At 43.9% G+C, this 20,927-nt stretch overlaps 1 protein-coding gene across 2 annotated transcripts in view; it reads right to left on the bottom strand.

Moving 5' to 3' along the window:
- The window catches only part of EZH1 (enhancer of zeste 1 polycomb repressive complex 2 subunit), a 41,619-nt gene extending 23,192 nt beyond the window's left edge, over positions 1–18,427 (bottom strand). For both annotated transcript variants that reach the window (XM_064369209.1, XM_064369210.1), the window contains exons 1-6: positions 18,400–18,427; positions 7,223–7,313; positions 5,632–5,759; positions 4,779–4,907; positions 2,334–2,453; positions 84–204 (exon numbers count right to left, since the gene is read on the bottom strand). In XM_064369209.1, the coding sequence (XP_064225279.1) occupies positions 84–204; positions 2,334–2,453; positions 4,779–4,907; positions 5,632–5,748 (487 nt within the window). In that variant the 5' untranslated portion in view covers positions 5,749–5,759; positions 7,223–7,313; positions 18,400–18,427. The remainder of the gene's footprint in view (positions 1–83; positions 205–2,333; positions 2,454–4,778; positions 4,908–5,631; positions 5,760–7,222; positions 7,314–18,399) is intronic.
- Positions 18,428–20,927: the final 2,500 nt, after the last annotated feature.

The following is a 20,927-nucleotide window of genomic DNA, read 5'->3' as shown; positions in this document are numbered from 1 at the left end:
AAAAGCAAAATGGCAAGATGATGAGGTGCCAAAGAAGAGGCCTGATTCTAACAAAATTTTCTCCCAGAGTTCAGCACCGCTACCTTCTTCACCATGGACTTTCCCATCGTAGTTATTGATCAGCTCCTCAATAAAAGTCTCATCTTCTTCTTTCACTTCATCTCCCATGTAGGGAATATTGCACAAAACCGTCTCATCTTCTACCTGAAATCAAATCGGATGTAATTCATTCTATGAAGCCATGATGCAGCTCCTCTTTCCTATTTAGTATAATCTTTGCTGAGCTTTGTTTGCTGCTTGAGTCTCCTAAAAAATGCCTTTGTTCAAAAGTTTTCTGCATTGAACTGGCCATTTTGTTTTGCCAAAAAAATCTCAAATGGGGCTGGGAGCAGTGGCTCACACCTGTAATCCAAGCACTTTGGGAGGCCGAGACATGTGGATCACAAGGTCAGGAGATGGAGACCATCCTGGCGAACATGGTGAAACCTCGTCTCCACTAAAATACAAAAAATTACCCAGGTGTGGTGGCATGCACCTATAGTCCCAGCTACTCAGGAGGCTGAGGCAGGGGAATCACTTGAACCTAGGAGGCAGAGACTGCAGTGAGCCGAGATCACACCACTGCACTCCAGCCTGGCATCAGAGCAAGACTCCATCTCCAAAACAACAAACAAACAAAAATCTCAAATGGTAGGAGTAATGTCACGCTTAGAAAAAAAGGTTTGTTTAGTTGATATTAACTACCAAATGTTTAGCTTGATAGTAACAATGATATTTTCACCAACACCGAGAATTTGACAGTATATTTTTTGTAGTGCTTTCATCTATTATCTCATTTTATCCAGTAAACATCTTTATGAAATAGGTACAAACATCACCCAAACAACAGTGTAAAAAGTTTCTAATTGTTTTCATAAGTAGAGAGATAAATGGATAAATAAAAATGAAAGCTTCTGCCGGTCGCAGTGGCTCACGCCTGTAATCCCAGCACTTTGGGAGGCCGAGGTGGGCAGATCACGAGGTCAAGAGATCGAGACCATCCTGGCCAACATGGTGAAATCCCATCTCTGCTAAAAAAAATACAAAAATTAGCTGGTCATGGTGGCATGCGCCTGTAGTCCCAGCTACTCAGGAGGCTGAGGCAGGAGAACTGCCTGAAACTGGGAGGCAGAGGTTGCAGTGAGCCGAGATCCCACCACTGCACTCCAGCCTGGTGCCTGGCGACAGAGCAAGGCTCTGTCTCAAAAAAAAAAAGAAAGCTTCTAAGATTATAATCTGCAATTTAACTACAAAACAAACTGGGCAACAATAAGACCGATGGGTATCCTATGAAACAGACTAAGATTCTCCCATAATAAAAAAAAATTACGATTACAACTCATGCCAGTCACACTCAATGAGAATTTAAGGTCAACTGCAGCCGAGGCTATGGATATTTTCTGGCAATAAACAATAGTAAATAATTTTGGGGCAGTGGGGTTCTCAGCAGAGAATACAGTCATTCTAAAACCTCCAAGTAGCAAGTAAAATTATTCTGAAGTTTTATCCTAAGAGATGATTCCCTTCTATAAACCTTGACCTCATTCCAACCAGTAGTACTGCTGTCACCAGGCAGATGACAAGCAATGGCAGTATTTAGAGAGAACTGATTATCAAAACCACAAATAATCCTAGTAGGAGTCAGCACAAAGGTCCAAATGAAAAGACTATGTACACAACTGTTGTCTCAGTTATTTTTGTAGCATCCTGCATTTAGAGAATTCAGAAAGGATTACTCCATCAACAGAGCAGACAAACTGCTCAAGTCTCAAGAGTCTGATTTAGGCTGCATTTAACTGTACATAATATTGGGCCAAGATAGTAAGAGAAAATTGAAGTCTTGCCCAATCTTACTCATTTAAAAAAGAACCAGCATCTGCTGGGCAAGGTGGCTCATGCCTGTAATCCCAGCATTTTGGGAGGCACCTGTAATCTCAGCTAGTCATGAAGCTGAGGCAGGAGGATCACTTGAACCCAGGAGGTGGAGGTTGCAGTGAGCCAAGATCGCACCATTGCACTCCAGCCTGGGCGATAAAGTGAGACTCCATCTCAGAAAAAAAAAAAAAAGTAACCAGCATCAATTCCAAAATACACACCAGAGAGCATAAAATCTGACAGGTTAGAACAACTTGCAATATATACTGTTTAGAATAAATAACTACAATCTTGTTCTGCCCTGCATGTCCAAGCTTTGTTAAGTACTTGGACAATCTTTAACCTAAGAGGAGCTCTGGCATATCAACATAAGATAATCATACAGTTTAAATAACCACCACAGTGCTTTCAATACATACCATAAAGTTCTGCTGGAGAGGGGACCAGGAATACATGATGGGAACCAATGCAACTGTGTTCAGTGACCTCATTAACATATGTTGGCTTGCAAATCCAGGGAAAATGCTCTCTATGGTACACTGAAATACAAGCAATGACATGGAGAGGGAAAGATGGGCATATAACCCAAGAGAGAAATGTAATTTCCTTCCAAAACTGGTTGGGCACAGTGGCTCACGCCTGTAATCCCAGCACTTTGGGAGGCCAAGACAGGCAGATCACTTGAGGTCAGTTCAAGACCAGCCAGGCCAACATGGTAAAACTCCATCCCTACAAAAATATAATACAAAAATTAGGTGGGCATGGTGGTGCACACCTGTAATCCCAGCTACTTGGAAGACTGAGGCATGAGAATCACTTGAACCTGGGAGGCAGAGGTTGAGTGAGCCACTGTACTCCAGCCTGGGTGACAAAGCAAGACCCTGTCTTAAGAAAAAAAAAAGAAAGAAAAAAATGATCCTAGTAGCCTTTAGTTCTTACAAATTAATACATTAAAATTTAAAAATTCAGATGGCATTTAAAATTATTTAAAAAGCTTTAAACAAATTAATAAATTGGGGGTTTTATAACATCATCTCCTAAAAGGAATCCCTAGACTGCAAACCTGTGGAAAGCAGGAACTCTTTTTTTTTGAGACAGGATCTCACTCTGTTGCCCAGGCTGAGTGCAGTTGCACAATCACAGCTCACTGTAGCCTCTGTCTCCCAGGCTCAAGCCATCCTCCCACCCTCAGCCTCCTGAGTAGCTGGGGCTATGGGCATGTACTACTACATCCAGCTAATTGTTTTTCTTTTTGTAGAGACAGAGTCTCGCTATGTTGCCAACAGTGGTCTCCAACTCCTGGACTCAAGCAATCATCCTGCCTCGGCCTCTCAAAGTGCTGAGATTACAGTTGTGAGCCACTACGCCTGGACAAAAGCAGGGACTCCTATTCACCTTTGTATCCTAGAGTTCAGCACAGTACTTCCCATACTCAACTGATGTTTACTTCAACTCAAACTGTTGGTCTGTCCTTGAGTTGTACACAACAGTAAAGAAAAAAGTCCTAAGAGATGAAGTTTTCTGAAGACCTAAACTTTAAGACAGTGGACATCAACTTAGCTGCATAGGTGATAGGGATAGTACATGGAGAAGCAAAGTGGTATAGAAATTATAGTAACATTCTGCTTTAGAAAAGATATTTGCCCTCAATACACTATTTGCTTTTTTTATTTTTTTTTTAAGAGACAGAGTCTTACTCTGTCACCCAGGCTGGAGATCACAGCTCACTGCAGCCTCAAACTCCTGGGTTCAAGTGATTCTCCCACCTCAGCCTCCTGAGTACCTGGGATTATAGGCATGCACTACCATGCCTAGATAATATTTACTTTTTATATTTTAAAAATATTATCTATTTCCCAGGTGTTGGAGGTTATAGTAAGCTATGATCATGCCACTATACTCCAGTATGGGTGACACAGTGAGATCTTGTCTCTAAATAATAATAATAATAATTTCTTTTCAGAAAGTTTCTTTTTTTTTCTTTTGGAGACGGTGTTTCACTCGTCACCCAGGTTGGAGTGCAACGACACAATCTTGGCTCACTGCAACCTCCACCTCCCGATTCAAGCAATTCTCATGCCTCAGCCTCCCTAGTAGCTAGGACTATAGACGTGCACCACCACGCCTGGCTAATTTTTTTGTATTATTAGTAGAGATGGGGTTTCACCATGTTAGCTAGGCTGGTCTCAAACTCCTGAGGTGATCCACACACCTCAACCTCCCAAAGTGCTGGGATTATAGCCATGAGCCACTGTGTCCGGTCAAAGTTTCTTAACTAGAACACTCTTTTATTATTTATTTATTTATTTGAGACAGAGTCTCACTCTTTCTCCCAGGCTGGAGTGCAGTGGCGTGATCTCACTGCAACTTCTGCTTCCTAGGTTCAAGAGATTCTCAGGCCTCAGCCTCCCAAGTAACTGGGATTATAGGTGCGCTATAAGCCAGACGATGTCTGGCTAATTTAAAAAAAAAATTTTAGAGACAGGGTCTATGTTGCCCAGGCTGATCTCAAACTCCTTACCTCAAGCAATCTTCCCACCTCAGCCTCCCAAATAGCTGGGAGTACTGGTGTAAGCCACCATACTTTGTCTTACTTATTCCATCACAAATATAGGAAAAAGCTGGGCTGGGCTCAGTGGCTCATGCCTGTAATCCCAGCACTTTGGGAGGCCAACACGGGTGGATCACCTGAGGTCAGGAGTTTGAGACCAGCCTGGCCAACATGGTGAAACCCTGTCTCTATAAAAAAAAATAATAAGAAGAAAATAAGAAAAAAAAAAAAAAAATATATATATATATATATATATGAAAAAGCTTTAAGCCCAAGGAAGAGAGGAAGACTGAGCTTAAACTTCCAAAAGTACCTTTTTGAGAAAAGGGTGTCCACTCACAGGCTTCATCGACTGAACAGGTTGGACACGAAGCTTCTTCCATTCTTCATTGAGGATCTGGGTTTTTTCTTGAACCTTGGCAAAATTTGCCACATACAAAGCCTAGTAAAGTCACGGAAAAGATTAAGATATATTGTGATTTAATTAACTGATTAAATTTTTTTTGAGATAGAGTCTTGCTGGAGAGTCATAGCAGCTGACCACAACCTCTGCCTCCCAGGTTCAAGTGATTCTCCTGCCTCAGCCTCTCAAGTAGCTGGGATTACAGGCACATGCCACCACAGCTGGCTAATTTTTGTATTTTTGGTAGAGATGGGGTTTGACCATGTTGGCCAGGCTGGTTTCAAACTGCTGGCCTCAAGTGATCTGCCCGCCTCAGCCTCCCAAAGTGCTGGGTTCACAGGCATTAGCCACTGTGCCTGGCCTTTTTTTTTTTTTTTTTGAGACAGAGTCCTGCTCTGTCACCCAGGCTGGAGTGCAGTGACATCATCTCAGCTCACTGCAATCTCCATCTCCTGGGTTCAAGCAATTCTCCTGCCTCAGACTCCCGAGTAGCTGGGATTACAGGTGTGTGACAGAAGGCCTGGCTAATTTTTGTATTTTTAGTAGAGACAGGTTTTGCCATGTTGGCCTGGCTGGTCTCAAACTCCTGACCTCAGGTGATCTACCTGCCTCAGCCTCCCAAAGTGCTGGGATTACAAGTGTGAGCCACCATGCCCAGCCCTGTTAAGATTTCAAAACAAAAGTTAAAAAAATATTCCAACCCCTTTACATTGCATCAGTATATTGAAATATATAAACTTTCACTTGGGAATTATTTTTTTACCTTTGCACCCATGTTTGCCTGAAGTCGTTTAAGTTGTCGAAGTCGCATGTATTCAGATTTCACTTTTCTTTTCCAGTAAGTGATACATTTGGAGGTTGGGGGATTTGGTATTTCCATCTTGCTGTAATCTAAAAGAGACAGAGATGAGAAATGGCATTTTATTGCCTGGGAATGAAGCACTCCCCAAATAAATAAAAAATGGTCAATTGTGCTTTCATTCTCATTAAATTTACTCATAAAAATATAAATTTAAAGAATGCAAATGTGTGAGTTCAACAGAAAGTTTCAATTAAAAAAAAAGAGGCTAGGCATTATGGCTCACACCTGTAATCCCAACACTTTAGGAGGCTGAGGTGGGAGCACTACTTGAGCCCAGGGGTTTGGGCCCAGCTTGGGCAACATGATGAAACCCTGTCTCTACAGAAAATACAAAAATTAGTCAGGTGTGTTGGTGAGCGCCTGTAGCTCCAGCTACTTGGAGGCTGATGTGGGAGGACTGCTTAAGCCCAGGAGGTCAGGGCTGCAGTGAGCCATGACCATGCCACTGTACTCCAGCTGGGGTGGCAGAGTGAGACCTTGTCTCAAAAAACAAAACAAACAAAAAACAACAGCAAGGCCAGGCACTGTGGATCACACCTGTAATCCCAGCACTTTGGGAGGCCAAGGTGGGTGGATCACGAGGTAGGGAGTTCAGGACCAGCCTGGCTAAGATCCTGAAACCCTGTCTCTACTAAAAATACAAAAATTAGCTGGGCGTGGTGGTGTGCACCTGAGTGCAGAGGTGGGATCTCGGCCCACTGCAACTGAGCAAGACTCTGTCTCAAAAAACAAAACAAAATAAAACAAAACCCCAAAACAACAACAATAAAATTTCACATTAGCAATTTCTGGTCCAATTATCAAAAAGCTTAGCCTCTGTCCTCCTGTGGTAACTTGTTTTTAATTTAGCACTCAAGAAGTTCTCCCACAGGTACTAGGAACTTGGATTACTTCAAGAAATGGAACTCTTCTCTTTTTTTTTTTTTTTGAGACAGAGTCTTGCTCTGTCGCCAGGCTGAGTGCAGTGGCACGATCTAAGCTCACTGCAACCTCTAAGTCCCGGGTTCAAGCAATTCTCCTGCCTCAGCCTCCCGAGTAGCTGGGATTACAGGTGCACACCACCACACCCAGCTAATTCTTGTATTTTTAGTAGAGACAGGGTTTCAGCATGATGGCCAGGATGGTCTTGATCTCTTGACCTCATGATCCGCCTGCCTCGGCCTCCCAAAGTGTTGGGATTACAGATGTGAGCCACTGCGCCTGGCCAGAACTCTACCCTTTACTTTGAGTAAGAGGAGTGGTCAGCAAGAACCAATTTGCATCCAAGGGTTTCATGGAAAGACCCACCCATGTGACAAAATCATACTGCCAAATTGTCTAAATCTACTACATGCCTAGCAATAAAAGTAGGATATGACAGCAGCATAATTTTATCTCCAAGTCAGCAGCAAGACATATGAAAATCGATAACAATGCAAATCCCCCCTTTCTTGGTATTTGAATTAAGGCTCAATGTTTTAAAGCAGTATGTATTGTAATATACTTTACCAACCTCATAGAACACAAGGGGAAGTATTGGGTTTTGTGGTGTGCCTCTGTTCTTCAGGAGAATGGCAAGACACAACAGCAGAATAGGTGTCCAGCTTTTCAAAAGAGAATAGACAGTAAGTGGTTCCATCAAGTTGGTGTGGCAAGTTAGACCCTGACACCCTCAGTAGGATTTTCCCCCAAAACAAGGAAAACTTCAAGGTCTCTCCTACACTATTTTTGCATGTCTAAGTTAGGTCTCAATAATACTTGATGCCATTTGGGAAGAGGCCTTTACTTTACTAAATTCTATTTTCCCATGATGCTTTTTTTTTTTTGAGACAGAGACTTGCTCTGTTGCGCAATCTGGAGTGCAGTGGCACGATGTCGGCTCACTGCAACCTCTGCCTCCTGGGTTTAAGCGATTCTCCTCCCTCAGCCTCCCAAGTAGCTGGGATTACAGGCACGCACCAGAATACTCAGCCAACTTTTTTGTATTTGTGGTAGAGACAGGGTTTCACCATGTTGGCCAGGCTGGACTCGAACTCCTGATCTCAAGTGATCCACCCGCCTCAGCCTCCCAAAGTGCTGGGATTACAGGTGTTACAGATGTGTGCCATGGCATCCAGCCCATAATGCTTTTCTGAAACAATTTCTAGGCTCAGCCAACAGGCCTGTCAATTATTTTAGAAAAAGAACAAACACTAAATACATGTAAAAATTCAATAAAATCCACAGGAGGATGCTTTTACTCTATAACTACTTGGGTGTCTTAGATAACTAGTTCTATTTATTCCACCTAACATTAAAATTTTTTTAAAACATTACAAGGAGCTGGCCAGGCATGGTGGCTCATGCCTGTAATCCCAGCACTTTGGGAGGCGGAGGTCAGGAGTTCAAGATCAGCCTGATCAATATGGTGAGCCTGGTCAACATGGTGAAACCCCGTCTCTACTGAAAATACAAAAAAAAAAAAAAAATTATCCAGTCATAGTGGTGTGTGCCTGTAATCCCAGCTCCTTAGGAGGCTGAAGCAGGAGAATTGCTTGAACCCAGGAGACAGAGGTTGCAGTGAGCCAAGATCATGCCATTGCACCCCAGTCTGGGCGACAAGAGTAAGACTCTGCCTCAAACAAAACAAAACAAAACATTGCTAGGAGCTACAGAGAGCCAAAATGTGAAACAGAAACTAAAGTTTCACACTCTATTTTTGAAATTCTCCTACAATTTTTTTTTTTTTTTTTTTTTTGCTGAGGTGAGAGGATCGCTTAAGCCCAGAAGATTGAGGCTGCAGTGAGCCATGACCACACCACTGCATCCAGCCTGAGCAACAGAGCAAAACCCTGTCTCAAAAACAAAAACAAAAGGAAAAGAAAATAAAAAGAACTGATCAGGCAATGTGTAGTGGTTCATGCCTGTAATTCCAACACAACGGGAGGCCAAGGTGGGAGGGCTGCTAAGAGGCTAGGAGTTTGAGATCAGACTGGCCAATACAGTGAGATCCTATCTCTATATTTTAAAGTTTGTTGTTGTTGTTGTTGTTATCATTTTTTTAAAGGAAAAGAGGCTGGGTGCAGTGGCTCACATCTATAATCTCAGCACTTTGGGAGGCCAAGGTGAGATGATAGCTTGAGCTCAGAGTTTGATACAAGCCTGGGTAACAGTGAGACCTCATCTCTACTTAAACTCAAAAACATCATCTGGGCATGGTGGCATGTGCCTATAGTTCTACCTACTCAAGAGGCTGAGGCAGAGGATTACTTGAGCCCAGGAGATCAACGCTGCAGTGAGCTACTGAGATCTCACTACTTCACTCCAACCTGGGCAACAGAGTGACACCCTGTCTCAAAAAAAAGAAAAAGAAAATGAAATCATCAGGCCAGGTGCAGTGGCTCATGCCTGCAACTCCAACACTTTGGAACTTTGAGACCAGACTGGGCAACAAAGTGAGACACCATCTCTACAATAAATAAATAAGGCCGGGCATGGTGGCTCACACCTGTAATGGCTTTGGGTGGCTTTGGGAGGCCAAGGCGGGTGGATCACCCGAGGTTGGGAGTTTGAGACCAGCCTGACCACCATGGAGAAACCCTGTCTCTACTGAAAATGCAAAATTAGCCAGTTGTGGTGGCACATGCCTGTAAATCATGTTACTTGGGAGGCTGAGGCAGGAGAATCGCTTGAACCTGGGAGGCAGAGTCAAAAATATGTATATTTTTTAAATTAAAGAGCTATAGCTGAAATGTGATCTCCTATAGTCTATCAAGAGATGACAGTAAACATATCATAATAATCCAATGATTAATGGCACCATTTCTAGTTTTACTCAACTGTTTTATTTGGCCAGAGGAATATACACATATACAGGAAAATGCCATTAAGTTTTAACCAATCACAATGTAAAGTAAGCCACACTTCTTCCTTCTACAGTTAAAGTGATATTTGACTCTCATTTGTCCATGAGCCAATATTTATCTTACTTGGCTTTTCTATGGGTCTTCAATGTCTCTAAAAGTTTATTTGGCAGTTGGTCAGTCCCCACAGAGTGCATAGAAAGATAAGAATACTATGAAACAGACAGATAGGATCAAAATAAACACCTGAAACACAGCCATAAGATGAGTTTTCACAGCAGCTGGACCCTAACCAACAATTATCACTTCAAAGTTTTAAAAAAAGTGAACAAATAAAAATCTCAGCATTCATTAGAACAGGCAGATTTGGAGAGATGAATTCATTCATGTTGGGCAAAGCAAGTAGCACACAAAAAAATACTTTATATTTCTACTAGATCTATTACTTAGTTACTTACACATGCAAAACAGCACTTACATTCCACTTAGGTACTTATACTTATGACCCTTTCATCTTGTTAATTTACACATTGAAGATAAACTCCAAAACATATGCTGTTTTGATCAAGAAATTAAAAAATAATTATTTATATAATCAAGTCCTATAGCTCAATAAAATAAACCACCAATAAAAAGTGAGCAGAAATTTGGACAGATATTTCACCAGAAAAGATAACAGGAATGGCAAATGAGCACACAAGAGTTGTTCCATATCATTAGTCACTGGGAAAATGCAGATGAAAAGTACAATGAGGGCCGGGTGCAGTGGCTCACCCCTTTAATCCCAGCACTTTGGGAGTCTGAGATGGGCCGATCATGAGGTCAGGAGTTCAAGACCAGCCTGGCCAACATGGTGAAACCCCATCTCTACTAAAAATACAAAAATTAGCCAGGCCTGGTAGTGCGGGCCTGTAATCCCAGCTACTCAGGAGGCTGAGGCAGGAGAATCGCTTGAACTCGGGAGGCAGAGGTTACAGTGAGCCGAGATCGTACCACTGTACTCCAGCCTGGGTGACAGAGTGAGATTCTGTCTCAAAAAAAAATCTGCAGGCAATTCCACCTGTTTTTTTTTTAAATTTTTTAAATTTTTTATTTTTTTTTAACTCAAGTGACTTAAGAATAAGTATAATAATATAATCAATAGTGGTTCATTAACTGTAATAAATGTTACATGTATAGTAATATAAGATGTTATTAATAGGGAAACTGGATGTGGATTTATAGGAACTCCCTATACTAGCTTTACAATTTTTAAAATAAATCTAAAATCTAAGGCAGGCATGGTGGCTGAAGCCTGAAATCCCAACACTTTGGGAGACCAAGGCAGGTGAATTTCTTGGACCCAGTTGTTTGAGACCAGCCTGGGCAACATGGTAAGACCCCCATCTCTACAAAAAATACAAAAATGAGTTGGGCATGGTGGCATGTGCCTCCAGTCCCAGCTACTTGGGAGGCTGATGTGAGAAGACAGATTGAGCCTGCATGGTCAAGGCTGCAGGAGTGAGTTGTGACTGCACCACTGCACTCCAGCCTGGGTGACAGAGTGAGACCCTGTTTCAAACAAACCAAAAACAAACAATTCTAAAAAATAGTTCATTTTTAAAAAAGATTAATCATTGGAAACAAGGTCCACTTTATTTACATGTCACATCTCTACAGGAAAAGAAAGCTATAAAAACGTGGAAATCTTTTCCCCAGAAAACTGGATCTCAATTTGCTTAAAAGGCTAAAACTAGAATGTAATCTGTCACTAGGTGGAAATGGGAAAACATTACTGAAATTGTATGGCAATAAAAAATTTAAGAAACAATGTTCTTGAACTTAGAGAGGCTGAGATCAGAATACAAAAGTCCCAAACTATTAAATTATTTCATCTACATAGGTGTCCCTTTGCAGAAATAGCTTCTTTGTCTTAGAGGCAAATTCAGTGTCTTTGCTACTTTCTCTTGAATAATAATTTTATTAACCAGCAAGGCTAAATAAGGCTTTGGAGGTAGATGGCACTATAAATTTTTTATTTTTATTTATTTATTTTTTTGAGACGGGGTCTCACTCTGTCACCCAGGCTGGAGTCCAATGGCACAGTCATGGCTCACTGCAACCTCTGCCTCCCAAGCTTAAGCAATCTTCCAACCTCAGATTCCTAAGTAGCTGGGACTACAGGTGTGTGCCACCATGCGCAACTAATTTTTGTGGTTTCTGTTTGTTTGTTGCTGTTTTATAGAAACAGGGTTTCACCAGGGTGCCCAGGCTGGTTTTGAACTCCTGGACTGCCCGCCTCAGCTTCCAAATGTGCTGGGATTACGAGCCACCATACTCGACCTATAGATTTTTTTTTTTTTTTAAGACAGAGTTTCACTCTTTTTGCCCAGGGTGGAGTGCAATGACATGATCTTGGCTCACTGCAACCTTCGCCTCCCGGGTTCAAATGATTCTCCTGCCTCAGCCTCCTGAGTAGCTGGGATTACAAGCGCATGCCACCATGCTTGGCTATTTTTGTATTTTTAGTACAGATAGGGTTTCACCATGTTGGCTAGGCTGGTCTTGAACTCCTGACCTCAGGTGACCCACCCACCTTGGCCTCCCAAAGTGCTGGGATTACAGGTGTGAGCCACTGTGCCTGGCCTAGATTTTTAAATATTCCATCCTGTTCCTTTTTTGATTCCTAGTGTAATTGAAACCTGAATGATAGAGATGAACCTATCACTGGAAAAGAGCTCTAGTAACACACAATTGAGTCATTCTGATGATAATCAATTTCATCAACATTCCAGTTAAAATCAACTCTGTGACTAGATATACAGCCTGCTAGATCTCTCAGTTAGGATCTATTAGGCACATCTCCAATTTATACCCTCCAGCCTCTCTAAGGTATTTTCATCTGTTAATTAGTTTGAGCTTCCAGGCACTATACATACAGAAAGAACCTTCCTAACAGGAACCTGTGGCTCTGAATTCTAATTTAAAATAAAATTATGGCCGGGTGCGGTGGCTCACGCCTGTAATCCCAGCACTTTGGGAGCAGAGGCAGGTGGATCACGAGGTCAAGAGATCGAGACCATCCTGGTCAACATGGTGAAACCCTGTCTCTACTAAAAATACAAAAAAATTAGCTGAGCATAGTGGTGTGTGCCTGTAATCCCAGCTACTCAGGAGGCTGAGGCAGGAGAATTGCCTGAGCCCAGGAGGCGGAGGTTGCAGTGAGCCGAGATCGCGCCATTGCACTCCAGCCTGGGTAACAAGAGCGAAACTCTGTCTCAAAATAAATAAATAAATAAATAAATAAATTAAATAAAATTATAACATTAGTATTTCCTAGGGTTGCTTAATGAAGAGAATCATCATATGCACTGCAGGTAATGATAACAAAAACCTAAACAAGATTAGTTTTTAAGAAACCCAAAGGAAAATGCTGGCTCATAGGATTTACAATGCTGGTTTAATTTTTTTTAATTTTATATATATATTTTTTTATTTTTGAGAAAGGGTCTCACTCTGCTGACCAGGCTAAAGGCAATGGCGTGATCATAGCTTCCTGTAGCCTTGACCTCCCAGCCTCAAGAGATCCTCTGGTCCCAGCCTCCCTAGTAGCTGGGACTACAGGCACATGCCACCATGCCTAGCTAATTTTTAGTGGAGACAAGATCTTGCTATGTTTCCCAGGCTAGACTTGAATTCCTGACGTGAAGTAATCCCCCTGCCTCAGGCTCCCAAAGCATTGAGATTACAGATGTAAGCCACCATGCCCAGCCAGAATGCTGACTCGGAAGAGTAAAAACAATCTCCTAACAACAGGCCAAAGCCCTATCTTGACTGGCTCTGTACTATGTCAGCCCAAAGTTTAATCCTGTACTGTATTTAGTGACTGCTCATATCATCCAATAAAAATATATTTTTTAGTCTATTTTGAATCAAATTATTAGGGTAGGTGAGTTAGAGAATAAAACACACCAAAGGTACTGAACTCCAACTACCCATTAAGTAACTCATGACTTTAGGGTGTAGTGTACTCAAGTCCCAACTGATGATTGACTGACAGATTAAAGAGGTAGGAAAGAATCCAATGTATACACAGTTTGGACATAAAACAAACAAACAAAAAAAGCTAGGGACTTTCCAGAATGGAGAAGCACAGTTCTTCCTTTTTTAACTTTTAACCCTCCCACTCAATCCCAACCTATCTGATAGAATTATCTTCATTTTTCTCCACATGTTCTTTTCCCTTTTCTCTTTAGTTTATCCTATACAGAAATGGAATTAGTGTGTTTTTAGGGTTGCTACTTCAAATCTTTTCTGGGAAGCTACTAGTGAACAGAGTAGAAATAGTGAACAAGGCCAGGTGTAGTGGCTCACGCCTGTAATCCAAGCACTTTGGAGGCCAAGGCGGGCAGATCACCTGAGGTTGGGAGTTCAAAACCAGTCTGACCAACATGGTGAAACCCCATCTTTAAAGAAAAAAAAGAAAAAGAAATAGTGAACAAAGTGGAAACTTTTTTTTTTTGAGACAGAGTCTCGCTTTGTTGCCCAGGCTAGACAATCTTGGCTCACTGCAACCGCCACCTCCCAGATTAAAGGGATTCTCATTCCTCAGCCTCCCAAGTAGCTGGGATGGCAGGGGTGTGCCACCACACCTGGCTAATTTTTTTGTATTTTTAATAGAAATGGGGTTTCACCATGTTGGCCAGGCTGGTCCTGAACTCCTGGCTTCAAGTGATCCATCCCTTGGCCTCCTCCCAAAGTGCTAGGATTACAGGCGTGAGCCACAGCACAGGAGCCCAAAGTGGAAACTTTTTAAACTTAATCCAAGACTAGAAAAAGATACACTTAATAACATGAATTGTTACATGGTTTTTTTTTTTTTTTTTGAGACATTGTCTCACTCTGTTGCCAGGCTGGAGTGCAGTGGCATGATCTCAGCTCACTGCAACCTCCGCCTCTGGGGTTCAAGCAATTCTCCTGCCTCAGTCTTCCAAGTAGCTGGTACTACAGGTGCACACCACCACACCCAGATAATTTTTGTATTTTTAGTAGCGACAGGGTTTCACCTTGTTGGCCAGGATGGTTTTGATCTCCTGACCTCGTGATCTGCCTGCCTTGGCCTCCCACAGTGCTGGGATTATAGCACCTGGCCAACATGTTCATATAAAGAGCAAATCAAAGGGCAGGTACTATTACCTAAAGGAGCAAGGAAGCCAGGTTTCAGATCCTAAGAATTAAAAATAGGTCAGGCGCAGTGGCTCACACCTGTAATCCCAGCACTTTGGGAGGCCAAGACAGGTGGATCATGAGGTCAGGAATTTGAGACCAGCCTGGCCAACATACTGAAACCTCATCTCTCCTAAAAATATAAAAATTAGCCAGGCATGGTGACACACACCTGTAGTCCCAGCTACTCAGGAGGCTGAGGCAGGATTTGAACCCGGGAGGCAGAGGCTGTAGTGAGTCGAGATGGTGCCACTGCACTCCAGCCTGGGCAATAAAGCAAGACTCTGTCTCAAAAAAAAAAAAAAAAATTAAAAATAGACAAAATATTTTTAATCAGTTTTTTGTTTTGTTTTTGAGACAGGGTCTTGTTCTGTTGCCCAGGCTGGAATGCAGTGGCTTGATCTTGGCTCACTGCAACCTCTGCCTCCTGGGCTTAAGCAATACCCCCAACTCAGCCTTCTGAGTAGCTAGGACTATAGGCCCATACCACCACACCCAGCTAATTTTTTAATGTTTTTGTAGAGACAAGAGTTTTGCTATGCTGGCCAGGCTGGTCTTGAACTCCTGAACTCAAGCGATCCTCCCACCTTGGCATCCCAGAGTACTGGGATTACAGGCGTGAGCCACAGTGCCCAGCCTTAAATTGGTTGTTTAAAGGCATAATTCAAAGGCAAATATATAAGAAACAAGCCCGACTACATTTTTCTCACCTTTCCCTTCTCCCAAATGTCTTCTTGAGAGTAAAATTTCATTTTTAGTTCCAGTCTGCTTATTCTAGTGCTGTTTCAAAGAGCACTAATGTAACCATCATAATGAAGAAGTCATTTATACTTAAAGGAGTTTTAAGCTGGGCCTTAGCATCAAGTTCCACAATTGGCATACAAGTACTCTGCCAGTTACTGATAATACTAGCATCTGAATCACCTGACTCCCAGTGCCAGAAATTTCCCCACTATTTATTCCACTAATATATGTTGAGCACCTACTATTATACTTAATAGTAGTACCGGGCCGGGCGTGGTGGCTCAAGCCTGTAATCCCAGCACTTTGGGAGGCCGAGGCAGGTGGATCACGAGGTCAAGAGATCGAGACCATCCTGGTCAACACGGTGAAACCCCAACTCTACTAAAAATACAAAAATTAGCTGGGCACGGTGGCGTGTGCCTGTAATCCCAGCTACTCAGGAGGCTGAGGCAGGAGAATTGCCTGAACCCAGGAGGCGGAGGTTGCGGTGAGCCGAGATCGCGCCATTGCACTCCAGCCTGGGTAACAAGAGCGAAACTCCATCTCAAAAAAAAAAAAAAAAAATAGTAGTACCTACTATGTGTTAGGCACTGTTTTAGGTGTTTGGGGTACATCAGTGAATAAAACATGCATCCCTGCCTTTGGAGTTGATTCATTATATTTGTGATATACAACACTAAGCATAAACCTTGACAATGATAACATTATTACAGTTTTATAGATGGTCCTTTCTCCTATTATCTATGTGTGTTTTTAAGTACTTCTCTCTCCCCCACCCCAACCTTTTTTTTTTTTTTTGAGACAGAATCTTGCTTTGTCACCCAGGCTGGAGTGCAGTGGTGCAATCTCGGCTCACTGCAACCTCCGCCTCCCCAGTTCAAGCGATTTCATGCCTCAGCCCTCTGAGTAGCTGGCAATACAGGTGCCCACCACCATGCCCAGTTAATTTTTATATTTTTTGTAGAGATGAGTTTCGCCATGTTGTCCAGACTGGTCTCGAACTCCTGACCTCAAGTGATCCACCTGCCTTGGCCTCCCAAAGTGCTGGGATTACAGGCCTGAGCCACCACGTCTGGCCTCTTTTTTTTTCTTCAAGACAGCATCTCACTCTGTTGCCCAGGCTGGTGTGCAGTGGTGCAATCTCAGCTGACTGCAACCTCCACCTCCCAGGTTCAAGCGCTTCTTTTGCCTCAGCTCTCCCAAGTAGCTGGGACTACAGGTGTGTGCCACTACATTTGGTTAATTTTTGTATTTTTAGTAGAGATGGAGTTTTGCCACGTTGCCCAGGCTGGTCTCAAACTCCTGGCCTCAAGTGATCTGTCCACCTCCGCCTCCCAAAGTGCTGGGATTACAAGCATGAACCACTGCTCCCCGCTTTTTTTTTTTTTTTTTTTTGAGACAGAGTCTCACAAGTTGTCACCCAGCCTGGAGTGCAGTGGCAGGATCAGAGCTCACTGTAACCTTGACCTCCCAGGCTCAAGCAATCCTCCTGCTTCAGCCTCCCAAGTAGCTGGGACTATAGAAGCAGACCACCACTGCTGGCTAGTCTTCTTTGTAGAAATGAGGTCTCACTATTGTTGCCCGGGCTGGTCCCAAACTGCTGGGCTCAAACTATTCTCCTGTCTCAAACTCCTGAATGCTGGGATTACAGATGTGAGCCACCGGGCCCAGCCTAAAGTCTTTATCTCCTAACATACACACTCTCTCCTATGTAAGTAATCTCTTTTATTAAAGGCATATCTGGGGATTCCAGGGCTTAAAATAGACAAGCTTTCACAGAAACCTCTAATAGAGTTAGCACCTTCTCAGGCTGGAAACCTCTTTCCCTATCAGTTTCCTAAACTTAAAATACGCTGGGTGTGGGAATTTTTCTTTTCAACGGCAGCATGGCAGCAAACATGGAGAAAGAGACTCACGTTTTCAACGCCATCCTTGCACACAGCTAATTGCTAGTCTACCTGAGCTCTTTGCCGTTCTCCTCCCCCTGACAAGCCTCAGGTTCCTACCGAGCTGGGCTACACCATTTACAACCCTATTTTCACCCTACATATGCCTCCACATTCCACGGGGGGCACTAATATCCTTCCGCATCCCTTCCCTTCCCTGCTCAACAAACAATTCCTCAGTAGTCACTTTTTATTGAAATAAAAGTTTGCCCCACATTTCCTAACAGGCATGTCCCAAATACAACACCTTGTCTTTGCTTCAAGGCACTTTTATTTGTATCATTTGAACCTCGGGAGAATGGTGGGGATGAGCGATCATTGCATTGGGTGAGACCAAAAGTCTGGAGTGAAGGAGATTCTTGCTCAGGGCCAGGACGCACGTGAGGAGGCGCTCACTGCACTAGCACGACCCTGAGTCGGTACTCCTTCACACTTTGTGCCTTGGGAGCCTTACTCACCTCGCCCTAGTCCCGGCCCTGTTTTTACTACTGCCCCTTCCTCAACATCCCCGAAAGCCATCGCAAGCTCAGTTCCGGTCTCTAGCCCTCACCAAGTACAGCTCCAGGTCCCCAGAGTCCACCTTATTAAAGGCCCCCGCAGGTGCCACCGCCCACCCTCGCCCTTTGGGCGCTGGGTCTCCCGCCCACCGGCCCACCCCACTGTCCAACGGGATTCCCTGTCCCCGAGCCCGCCCCCGCTGCTCCTCCTCCCGGGCACACAGCCCTCGCAGCCTCAGACGCCGTCCTCGCCTGGGGCTCCCTCGCCCTGTCGCCCCCATTCCCTCAGCCCTCGGAATGGGGAGAGGCGCCTGCTACCCCAGGCCAGGCAGGCAGTGTGTCCCTCGGGTTCCTTCCAATTCCTTGATCCCTCCGCCTCTCCCTCTCTCAGGCCCCGGGCGGCGAGGGGAGGAGGCCCGGCCCCACCGCCCAGCCCAGGCTTGTTTACTCACTCACCCTCCATCCCGAGCCGCAGGGACCCGCCGCTAAGACGCATGCGCGCCGCGCTCCCACCCTCTGCGCCGCGCCCCGCCCCGCGCCTCCTCCCGGCGCGTGCGCATTGACCCACTCGTGCCGCGAGGACGCACGTCTGTCATTTGCCACCAAAAACCCGCACTGAGGAGTCTTGGCGGGTTCAGCCAGCCCGACGGCATACAAAACGGCGCTGGGAGGGAAGGGGAAGGGCTCTGGGGAAACTTTTGCAGAGCCACTAATATCTTCCTGAAGACCCTATTCAGCAGATGCGCCATCCCCACACGCTGGTGACAAGCCACATCTCACTCCAGCGTTTGACGCCAACCTAGAGCACCTTCATTACCGATGCTTCATACCAATGCTCCACCCCTACCAGTACCCCAGACACCGGTCTATGGGCTCTAAGTCCTTTATGTTTTATCTCCCTATTTCTGTCCATAGTTGTTCTAGTCACTTAGAATCAAAATTATAGCCTTGTATCAAAATAAATCCCTAGTTACAAGACATCACCGTAACCAAGTGATCAAAGTTAACATCACTAATGGTGAGAGGTACCGTTTTCTTCTTCTTCTCCTTTTTTTTTGGGGGGGGGCGGGGGACAGAGTCTAGCTCTGTCGCCCAGGCTGGAGTGCAGTGGTGCAATCTCGGCTCACTGCAACCTCCACCTCCTGGGCTCAAGCCATTCTCCTGCTTCAGCCTCCAGGGTAGCTGGGAATACAGGCCCGTGCCACGACGTCAGACTAATTTTTGTATTTTTAGTAGAGATGTGGTTTCACCAAGTTGGCCAGGCTGCTCGGGAACTCCTGACCTCAGGTGATTCTCACACCTCGGCCTCCCAAAGTGCTGAGATTGCAGGCGTGAGCAACCACGCCCCGCCTCCCTCTTCTTTTTTCAGGAGACAGGGTCTTGCTGTGTTGCCCAGGCTGGTCTTGAACGCCAGGGCTCAAGCCATCCTCCTGCCTTGGCTTCCCAAAGTGCTAGGATTACAGGTGTGAGCCATTGCCCCCAGCTGAAAGGTATTCTTACCAGGACCCTCTCAACATGATGCAACGAGAAGCACACAAAATTACTTCTGTGGTATTCCTGACAAACATGCATAAGCTGAATTTTTTTGTTTTTGTTTGTTTGTTTGTTTTGAGATGGAGTTTCACTCTTGTTGCCCAGGCTGGTGTGCAAATGTGCAATCTCAGCTCACAGCAACCTCTGCCTCCCAGGTTCAAGCGATTCTCCTGCCTCAGCCTCCTAAGTAGCTGGGATTACAGACATGTACCACCACACCTGGCTAACAGTATTTTTAGTAGAGGTGGGGTTTCTCCATGTTGGCCAGGCTGGTCTCGAACTCTGGACCTCAGGTGATCTACCCACCTCAGCCTTCCAAAGTGCTGGGATTAAAGGCATGAGCCACCATGCCCTGCGTGCAAAAGCTTAATTTAATTATGAAGAAACATCAGACAAATCCAAAATGAGTGACAATCTACAAAATAACTGGCCAGTATCTTCAAGTGTCAAGGTCATGAAAGACAAAAGGTGAGGAAACGTCTCAGATTGGCAGACTGAGGAGATATAACAACTAAATGTAATCTGTGATCTTAGATTGAATCCTGGTGGATAAAAAGAACACCAATGGGATAACTTGATGAAATTAGAATAAAGTCTCTAGATTAATTAATAGTATCTTATCAATCTTATTCCTGGTTTTAATCATTGTAATTCAGGAAGTTTGATGGACATATAGGAATGCTACCATATTTGCAACTCTAGTAAATCTGAAATTATTTCAAAATACAAATTTTTACAATTGAAAATTAAAATTGCAAAATAGTAACATCTTGATTTTGATTTTGTCTCAAAGCATATAATTAGAAAATCTTATAATGTTCATTTTTTTCAAGTAATCTTCATAACAACCCTATGAAGTATACATAGGACAACTTCAGTTTACACATCAGGTTATTCTGGCATAAAGGAGTTAAAATGCTTGCCTTGCCAGGTGTGGTGGCTCACACCTGTAATCCTAGCACTTCAGGAGGCTGAGGTGGATCATCTGAGGTCAAGAGTTCTAGACAAGCCTGGCCAACATGATGAAACCCCATCTCTACTAAAAATACAAAAATTAACTGGGTGTGGTGGCAGGCGTCTGTAGTCTCAGCTACTTGGGAAGCTGAGGCAGGAGAATTGCTTGAACCCAGGAAGCGGAGGCGGATGTTGCGGTGGGCTGAGATTGCGCCATTGCACTCTAGCCTGGGCAATAAGAGCTAAACTCCATCACAAAAAAAAAAAAAAAAAAAAGACTTGCCTTACAGAGATGAATAATTCTGTTAGGTTTTAAACTCAGGTCACTGGATTCCATCCAGATTTAGTGTTCTTTTCCTTCCTATAAAAAACTTTAACTTTGCTGTTTTTCCCTTGCCGCTATCCATTTAACTACCAAATCAAGGCAAATATTCCTTTATACTTGCAATTTGCAGTGACATTCCTTTCTATTCCCACTGCCTTCTAGATAAGTCGTT

This window comes from Aotus nancymaae, unplaced genomic scaffold, assembly GCF_030222135.1.
Source record: "Aotus nancymaae isolate 86718 unplaced genomic scaffold, 86718_ANA_hifiasm-v0.15.2.pri h1tg000089l, whole genome shotgun sequence".
In the NCBI taxonomy this organism is placed as follows: Eukaryota; Metazoa; Chordata; class Mammalia; order Primates; family Aotidae; genus Aotus; species Aotus nancymaae.
This window is presented reverse-complemented; position numbering and strand designations above follow the sequence as displayed.